Below are 9,797 nucleotides of genomic sequence, written 5' to 3'. Positions count from 1 at the left end.
GCAGAAAACTCAGAAAGGGATCATGCTGTAAGGTTGAGTGAAATAAGGGTTGTTGGGAAGGGTGAGAGCAGTAACAAATTAAAAATACTATACATGAATGCACGAAGCATTAGACATAAGATGGATGAGCTTGAGGCTCTTTTGGAAATTGGCAGATACGATATTGTGGGGATAACTGAGACGTGGCTTCAAGTGGACAGGGCCCGGAAAATGAATATTCAAGGATACACGTGTTATCGTAAGGACAGACTGACGGGCAGAGGTGGTGGGGTGGCCTTGTTGGTAAGGGATGATATTCAGTCCCTTGCGCGGGGGAGCTAGAGTCAGGGGATGTAGAGTCAGTGTGGATAGAGCTTTGAAATACTAAGGGTAAAAAGACCCTTCTTGGGAGTCATCTACAGGCCCCCAAACAGTAGTTTGGATGTCGGATGTAAGTTGAATCAGGAGCTGAAATTGGCCTGTCGTAAAGATGTTACTACAGTTGTTATGGGGGATTTTAACATGCAGGTAGACTGGGAGATTCAGGATGGTATTGGACCTCAAGAAAGAGACTTTGTGGAGTGCCTCAGAGATGGATTCTTAGAGCAGCTGGTGCTGGAGCTGACCAGGGAGAAGGCAATTCTGGATCTGGTATTGTGTAACGAACCAGAATTGGTCAGAGACCTCGAAGTGAAGGAGCCATTGGGAAGTAGTGACCATAATACATTAAGCTTTAATCTGCAATTTGAGAGGGAGAGGATACAGTCGGAAGTGACACTACTTCTGTTGAATAAAGGGAACTATGGAGCTATGAGAGAGGAGCTGGCCAAAGTTCAATGGTGCAATACCTTAGCTGGGATGACCGTGGAGGAACAATGGCGGATATTTCTGTGTATAATGCAGAAGTTGCAGGATCAGTTCATTCCTAAAAGGAAGAAAGATCCCAGGAGGAGGCATGGCAGCCGTGGCTGACGAGGGAAGTTAAGAAACATATAAAGTTAAAAGAGAGAAAGTATAACATAGCAAAGATAAGTGGGAAAACTGAGGACTGGGGAAGCTTTTAAAGAGCAACAGAGGATTACTAAGAAGGAAATACGCAGAGGAAAAATGAGGTACGAAGGTAAATTGGCCAATAATATAAAGGAGGATAGTAAAAGCTTTTTTAGGTATGTGCAAGGCAAAAAAATGGTTAGGACTAAAATTGGGCCCTTGAAGACAGAAATTAGATTAGTTTAGATTAGATTACATTACAGTGTAGAAACAGGCCCTTCGGCCCAACAAGTCCACACCGACCCGCCGAAGCGCAACCCACCCATACCCCTACCCCTACATTTACATATACCCCTTACCTAACACTACAGGCAATTTAGTATGGTCAATTCACCTGACCTGCACATCTTTGGACTGTGGGAGGAAACCGGAGCACCCGGAGGAAACCCACGCAGACACGGGGAGTACGCGCAAACTCCACACAGTCAGTCGCCTGAGGCGGGAATTGAACCCGGGTCTCTGGCGCTGTGAGGCAGCAGTGCTAACCACTGCGCCACCGTGCCGCCCACAGAGGAATATATTACGGGGAACAAAGAAATGGCAGAGGAATTAAATGGGTACTTCAGATTTGTGTTCACTGGGGAAGACACAAAAAAGCCTACTGCACCTGGTATTCCCAGGCGGTCTCCCATCCAAGTACTAACCAGGCCTGAGTCTGCTTAGCTTCCGAGATCGGGCGTTTTCAGACTAGTATGGCCGTAGGCGCTGGCCCCTGCCTTTTCTCCCTACTTCAAGGCGTGCTGGCCAGCCACATTTTCTTTGTTGCTCTTTCTCTTTATCCCCTTTGGCTTTTTTTTCTCTTTTCTCTTTGCTCTTCCTCCTCCGTGCGTGCTTCCCTCCCTCCGTCCCTCCAGCTGCCTTTCAGGCCAGCCCTTGCCCACCAGGCTCCTGTAGTCTCCCACATCCCCACACAGGCCAACTGCAAGCCCTCCCCCTGCTTCATAGGGCTGCAGCCTGCATTCTCTCATCCTTCCACACTCCTCCCCCCCTCCATTTCGGAATGCCGGGCACTGACCAGTGGGGTACCGCACGGATCAGTACTGGGACCGCAGCTTTTTACAATCTATCTTCAGGATATACAAGATGGTATTAGCAATAACATTCGCAAATTTCATCAGCTGGGTGGCAGGGTGAAATGTGAGGAGGATGTCAGGAGATTACAGGGTAACCTGGGCAGGTTAGGTGAGTGGTCAGATGCATGGCAGATGCAGTTTAATGTGGATAAATGTATGGTTGTCCACTTTGGTGGCAAGAACAGGAAGGCAGATTACCACCTAAGTGGAATCAATTTAGGTAAAGGGGCAGTACAAAGGGATCTTTGTAGTCAATGAAGGTAAGCATGCAGGTACAGCAGGTAGTGTAGAAGGCTAATAGCATGCTGGCCTTCATAACAAGAGGGATTGAGTATAGAAGCAAAGAGGTCCTTCTGCAGCTGTACAGGGCCCTGGTGAGACCACACGTGGAGTACTGTGTGCAGTTCTGGTCTCCAAATTTGAGGAAAGACATTCTGGCTATTGAGGGAGTGCAGCATAGGTTCACGATGTCATTTCCTGGAATGGCGGGATTACCTTATACTGAAGCGACTGGGCTTGTATACCCTTGAGTTTAGAAGACTGAGAGGGGATCTGATTGAGACGTATAAGATTATGAAAGGATTGGACACTCTGGCAGCAGGAAACATGTTTCCGCTGATGGGTGAGTGCCGAACCAGAGGACATAGCTTAAAAATACGGGGTAGACCATTTAGGACAGAGATGAGGAGAAACTTCTTCACCCAGAGAGTGGTGGCTGTGTGGAATGCTCTGCCCCAGAGGGCAGTGGAGGCCCAGTCTCTGGATTCATTTAAGAAAGAGTTGGATAGAGCTCCCAAAGATATTGGAATCAAGGGTTATGGGGATAAGGCAGGAACAGGATACTGATTAGGAATGATCAGCCATGATTATATTGAATGGCAGTGCAGGCTCGAAGGGCTGAATGGCCTACTCCTGCACCTATTGTCTATTGTCTATTGTTTGTACATGGCAATGTGAGATTATCACAGGAGAGAATTACTGAATGGGGAAGGCTACACTCGCATCATCTATTTGTTTCTTAGATAATCGATTGAGTTTTTGCCTCAATTCGCCTATCTGGTATTGAATTTTTTTTTAGTGTAAAGAGCATCATATCCTTTGATACTTTGTAGCAGGAATCCTTTTTTTACAAACAAAATAGATTCGCCCTTTTCTGTATTACTCCTCCTCTTGGAACTTCCAAGTAGCAACTTGGCACAGTAGTGTTCTGTTTCTATACCATGCCACTATCTCTTCTAAGTTCAGACCCTGTTCCCCTTTGAAGGATGTAACCTCTTGGGTTTGAAATAATATGATCTCTGTGTTCACTAAGTGTTTAGGATACTGGAAAGTTATTTAAATGAGGTAGGTGTTTTATAGTTTTAGTAAGATATGGATATACTGCAGTTCACTGCCAGGGCCTCTCCATCTTCACAGCATTATTGACCCCTTTTAATTTGTCACAATCATGATATTTATTGAAGATTATTTACAAAATTTGACTTTTATCTGAGATTTATATTACCTGAAATGTATTGTTGTAAATGTCTCTACAGCTATCGACAACCTAGTTGAAGGTCTTTTTGGATTTTAAGTAAAGTTTTAATCATTAGGAAAGGCTTTTATTTATGTAGAGCCTTTCATAATCTCAGCAAATCCCAAAGCAATTTATGACAAATGAAATATTTCACATAATATAGATTTTCAAAGCAATGTTCACTGTTTGAGTCATTTCCTGACCAATAGGAGATGTTTGCATGGTATTGTGGTAAAACCATGTCATCATAATAGGTGCATTAGTTAAGTTTAAACTTTAACAATTAATTTGTAGAATTTTCAGGTTATTTATTGTGCTATAACCTAAAACATAATAGATCCAGTTTTGTATATTTTCATTGGTGAAAGGAAAGTTTACTTCTTCTGTACCTTTATTTTGTCCTTTTCATTCTGTTTTGAACATCCTGTTCAATGAACATTTTGTTTGAGCCGGTACAGACATGGTCCAAAGGCCTCCTCCGGTACTGTAAAATTCTATGATTCTCGCAAATTTCTTTCGAAATGTAGTTACATTTTTGTTAGGAAACACAGCAACCAATTTTTATCTACAAATAATCATAAGATGAAAGTCCAGTTTTATTGATGATGATTTTGATTGAGGGATTGATATTGGAGTACTCTTGAAGTTGTATATCAGGATGATTCTTTTGCTGGCTCAGTTTGTTCCTTGCTGTATAAAATATTATGAAAGCTTCAGATTTGCTTAATAGTTTGCAAAGATGAGAGTTTTCATGGATTGTTCTGTTCAGATATCTCGATTTTTCTTTTTAAAGAGAGACCAATGAAATAACATCATGGAACTTCTCTTAAACAAGGCATTTCTTGGAAGCTGCATGGTCTCAGCTAATTGTTGGACATGTTTGCTAGTCATCATTGCTGTGTTGTTTGAATAGCTTTTTGCGGTCAGTTGGAGCTTGTTAGAGGCTCTCAGTTAGAGGAAGCCTGCTGAGGTATAGGCTGCTCAGCTTAGCGAATCTGTTTTTGAAGTACCCCACTGTGACTCCATTGTGGAGCCTGAATTTCCACTTGAAGACCGACTGGAACTCTTCTTGATAACTTCTCTTGAGCAAGCTATATCTGTCAAGACCCCAGCGATAATTGCCTTGTCTAGTGACCTATCATTGTGTGCCGAATTAACAGCCAACTGAATATTATACACTTCACCCCTTTGTTTCCTTCAAGAATTATTCATTAATGGCCAAAAATGTGGATTTTTGTGGAGTAATTTTTTTGTTTTGTAATCAAAAATAATTTTGTCTTTATTAAAAAAGCCTGGTGGATGGATCTTTTTATTCTAAGTCTAATATAGAAAAAAATACATGACTTGTCATATCAGGAACGGAGTGAAATAATGAATTTGTGTTGTCAATGTTGGTATAGTGAGACTAAAGAAGAGCGGTGCACTCCTTCCATCTTACTTGGAACAACTGTTATCTTGGATTCGCTGCTTGTTAGTGAGTGTCGTTGAGGACAGAACCACAGTACACACTGCTTTCTCACTGTATGATCTGATCAGTTCTTATTGATCAACATTGAATCTGTGATTACACTTAAGTGCAGACCTAAGAGAAAGTAGCACTGTCAGCAAAGCTATTTCTTAGAAGAAACATTAAACTGTCTTCTGTTCAGTTTGGTGTCAAATATTCTGTTGCGATCTTTGGGGAGGAGGATTGGAGTATTCTGGGTGCCCTGGTTGATGCGTATGCTTCAACCAAAAACATCAAAAGTTTATTTATTTTATTTATCATTTATTTTGTTGCTGTGTGCAAATTGGCTGATCCCTTTGTTTCTATTACAGTAGTGGTTACACTTCAAGAGTAATTTGTTGACAGTAAAGCACTTTTGGAATTCTGAAAATGTATAAAAATGTTTCTTTACGGTTGAGTGCTAGTTGCAAAATTACAGGGGATTAAAATTGCTTAAGAGGGTAAGGTGCTTTTTATGTATTTTAATTGGTTTTTTAAAAATATTGTCTTAGCTTTAAAAAGTAATCAAAGAAAGTGTTGTGCACATGAAACCATGAATAGCTCTAGTCATCATTAGTGGCTGAATTCTATTCACAATGTTATAGTTGAAAAATTCTGTAATGTTAAAAACATCCTCTACAAGTGCATGCTTCCAGATAGCCTTTGATAAATGGACTATTAGCATGAAGCAGAGTAACATGAGGTGACAGTGAATGTTAATAAATCTACAAAAGAAATCTCCTTTTAGATACCATTATCTACAATTTAATTGATCATTTTTATTTAAATCAGTCTTTCTCAGAGTCCCCTTTTGCCATTAAATACTCCCATAAATTATTCTGAATAGTGTTTGACTGCTAACAGCTTTATGCTCTGCTTTTCAATATGAAAGTTTGTATGAGTGCATCCACGATGATTAGTAATTATTCCTCTCACATTGATTTCAGGTTGGAGGATGGTGATTGGAGCACAGAGAAATCCTATGTGTGTTCCTGGAATCTAGATCGGAGAGGGTTGAACCCAGGGCGACCAAATACAGTGATTGATGTTTCTAGTGCCGTCATGTGCTTGGCATTCCATCCAGTAGAACCTTGTTTGATTGCTGGTATGATTTCAGGCTCTGATTTTAAAACCTGTATCTGCTCATCACACTGTAGGGCAATGGAAAAATGAGTTGGACCACTGAAGTCATTGAGCTCTTTTCTAATCTTGGGTGTCCTGAGTCATAGAGTCATAGCACGGAAACAGCACGAAAACAGACCCTTCGGTCCAACCCGTCCATACCGACCAGATATCCCAACCCATTCTAGTCCCACCTGCCAGCACCCGGCCCATATCCCTCCAAACCCTTCCTATTCATATACCCATCCAAATGCCTCTTAAATGTTGTAATTGTACCAGCCTCCACCACATCCTCTGGCAGCTCATTTCATACACGTACCACCCTCTGTGTGAAAAAGTTGCCCCTTAAGTCTCTTTTATATTTTTCCCCTCTCACCCTAAACCTATGCCCTCTCGTTCTGGACTCCCCGACCCCAGGGAAAAAACATTGTCTATTTCTCCTATCCATGCCCCTCATAATTTTGTAAACCTCTATAGGCAGTGGATGAAAATCAGACTTACATTTACAGTGCATTTCACAACCTCATGATCACCCAAAGTTGTTCACAACCGATGAAGTACTTTTAATCATTTTTATAACATAATAATTGCAGCAGCTAATCTTCTTGCTGTAAGCCCCCACACACAGCAGTGATGTACTGGCCTGTTAATCCATTTTGGTAATGTTGATTGAAGAATATATATTGGCCAGGAAACTGGGGAGAATTCCCCTGAATCTTCATCTGCAAGCAAGTGGTGTCTTAGTTCAACGTTTTATCTAAAAGACAGGAGAGGTACAGGACAATAGACAGCATATGTTGCCAGCACTAAATGATTCAGCAAAGTGCAGTAATGACTGTGTCTGTGTTTGTATAGCAGTGTTAATGTTGAGGGAACATTTATTTAAATGGACTTTTATTCTCCTGTATTAGAATTGATCAGTAAAATTTCTGTGTTGTGTTGCAGTGGTGTGTGACATGTGCCAAAGCTCAAATAATTAGGCATTCGGCCCATTGAGTCTGCTCCACCAAATCATCATGGCTAATATGTTTCTCAACCCCATTCTCCTGCCTTTTCCCCGTAACCTTTGATCCCCTTATTAATCAGGAACCTACCTATTTTTGACTTAAACACACTCAATGACTTGGCCTCCAAAGCCTTCTGTGGCAATGGGTTCTACAGATTCACCGCCACCTGGCTAACGAAGTTCCTCCTCATCTCAGTTGTGACAATAATATGGCTTGAAGAGGTGTATTTTGTCCTTTTTCTCAATGAAGAGAAGTTGAGACAGAGGTGCCGAGCAATCTGCTCCAAGCCAATAAAATAAACAGCATGTGAGGCCTTGGGGTTTTTAAAAAAAATGTTGAAACAATAGAAGCAGCATGAATGGATGGGGTTAGGCTCCCACAGAACCAGTGTTAGCTTTCAGCAATTGCTGGGGTCTTGAAGCTATTATTCCTGTCTGTGTTATAGCTAAAAGCTAGAGTTCTTTTATAGAATTGCATGTAAGACAATCTATTTTATTGAATTTCCCTTTGCCAAGGATGTGTTTATGGCCTGTTACTATATTGAAACAGTTGCCTTTTAGTTGTTAAATACTCTATTATTCTGTTAAGTTTTCCAATAGAGTTGCAGTTTTATATATTTCTTTTGTTTGTATTTGAAATATAGGGTAAGAATAAAGTGTGCTTTGCTTAAAGCTGAATACTGTAACCAATCAAATTGCATCAGGAACAGGCCACTGAAAATTTGCCTTTAAATAAGAAAAAGTTAGGACTAGGCTAGCTTCTTGATATACCTGAAGGGAATTTGGTCTGGTCCATAACACATTTCTAAAAGGTCATCCCTTCACCCTGAGGATGTGCCCTCTGGTCCCACTTCTACTAGTGGAAACGTCTCCATATCCGCATTATCCAGGCCTTTCAGGGTTTTGTAAGTTTTAGTCAGATCTCACCTCATCCTTCTAAACTCCGTTGAGTATAGACCAGAGTCCTCAAATGCTTCTCATATGACAAGTCTTTCATCCCTGGAATCAATCTTGTGAACCTCCTCTGGATCCCCTCTAAGACCAGCCATCCTTCCTTAGATACAGGGCCCAAACCCACTCTCAATATTCCAAATGTGCTCTGTCCAGAGCATTGTACAGCCTCAGCAATATACCCCTGCTTTTGTGTTTAAGTCCTCTCCAAATTAGTGCTAATTTGCCTTTCTAACTGCCAACTGAACCTGCATATTAATCTTAAGAATATCCTGAACTAGGACTCCTAAGTTCCTTTGTGCTTCAGATTTCCAAAACGTTTCAGAACATTTAGAAAATGGTCTACACCCCAATTCTTCCTACCAAAGTGCACAACCTCACACTTGCCCCACATTCAATCCATCTGCCACTTCTTTGCCCACTTTCCTAGCCTGTCAAAGTCCTTCTGCAGCCTCCCCACTTCCTCATCTCTACTTTTTTCTCCACTTGCCTTTGTGTGATGTGCAAACTTAGTAAGAATGCCATCAATTCCTTTATTCAAGTCATTTATGTGAAATGTGAATTTCACGTTAATGACTTGAATAAAGGAATTGATGGCATTGTGATCCCAACAATGAGACTGCTGTAACACTTCACTGGTCCCTGACGGCATCTTGAAAAAGCTGTGTTTCCCAGTCCCTGCTTTCTTCCAGTCAACCATTTCTCAATCCATGCCAGTACCTTGCCCCTACTACCATGCATTCTTATTTAATAGCCTCCTTTGGGGCATCTTGTCAAAGGCTTACTGGGCATCCTAATAATTCATGTTCACTAGTTCTCCTATGTCTAACTTATTCATTACCTCCTCAAAGAATTCTAACAGATTTATCAAGCATGACCTCCCATTAATGAAGCCGTGCTAACTCAGCCCTGTTTGACCATCCAATTTGAGTCCTGTTTCAAAGCATATCCATCTTTTTGCAGTTTTTTTTTCCTCTGGAGTGCATGGCTGTTTAATTTTTGTTCCATGACAATTTAAAGAGGCTGCTGGCCACTTCCCCCTTCTAACTGTCTTTCACACTCTCCGTTCTCCACCCCTTTTTCATTCGCACAAAGGAGGAAGGGAACAAGGTGCAGAGTGATGGGATTAGGAAGCAATGTATAAAATTGATTTATAAGAACAGTCAAGCATGCTGAGTTACAATGCTATCCTTGGCATAAGTACCTCCAGAAAGTGGAGGTAGCACAATTTGTTTATACAGAGGAACCTCAATTATCCGAATTTCGGATTATCTGAAGAGGTTCTCAAGGTCCCAATAAAACCATTACTGTACATCAAAGAGGTGTTTCCAACACTGATCGCCTCTTTTGTTTACAATGAATAAAAGTGAATTTGGCTTACTGAAATGCTGCCGAGGACAGTCCTGTACATCGATGGGAGCCCAGGCATTGTCTCCAAATGACTGGCTGTCGTTTCTCTATCTATCTATCGCTCTTGCTCTCGCTCGCGCTCTCGCTCTCTCTCTCTCTCGCTCGTGCTCGCACTCTCTCTCTCGCACTCTCTCTCTCGCACTCTCTCTCTCGCACTCTCTCTCTCGCTCTCTCTCTCTCGCGCTCTCTCTCTCTCTCTCTCTC

At 41.5% G+C, this 9,797-nt stretch overlaps 1 protein-coding gene and 1 pseudogene across 1 annotated transcript in view; one reads left to right on the top strand and one right to left on the bottom strand.

Annotated features, from left to right (window-relative positions):
* Positions 1 to 9,797, top strand: part of dync2i2 (dynein 2 intermediate chain 2) — a 58,701-nt gene that overhangs the window by 19,107 nt on the left and 29,797 nt on the right. The window contains exon 3 of the mRNA XM_043720591.1: positions 6,052 to 6,209. Within this exon, the coding sequence (XP_043576526.1) occupies positions 6,052 to 6,209 (158 nt within the window). The remainder of the gene's footprint in view (positions 1 to 6,051; positions 6,210 to 9,797) is intronic.
* On the bottom strand, positions 1,625 to 1,733 carry LOC122565036 (annotated as a pseudogene).

The sequence above is a fragment of the Chiloscyllium plagiosum genome, chromosome 30, assembly GCF_004010195.1.
Source record: "Chiloscyllium plagiosum isolate BGI_BamShark_2017 chromosome 30, ASM401019v2, whole genome shotgun sequence".
NCBI classification, from domain to species: Eukaryota; Metazoa; Chordata; class Chondrichthyes; order Orectolobiformes; family Hemiscylliidae; genus Chiloscyllium; species Chiloscyllium plagiosum.
This window is presented reverse-complemented; position numbering and strand designations above follow the sequence as displayed.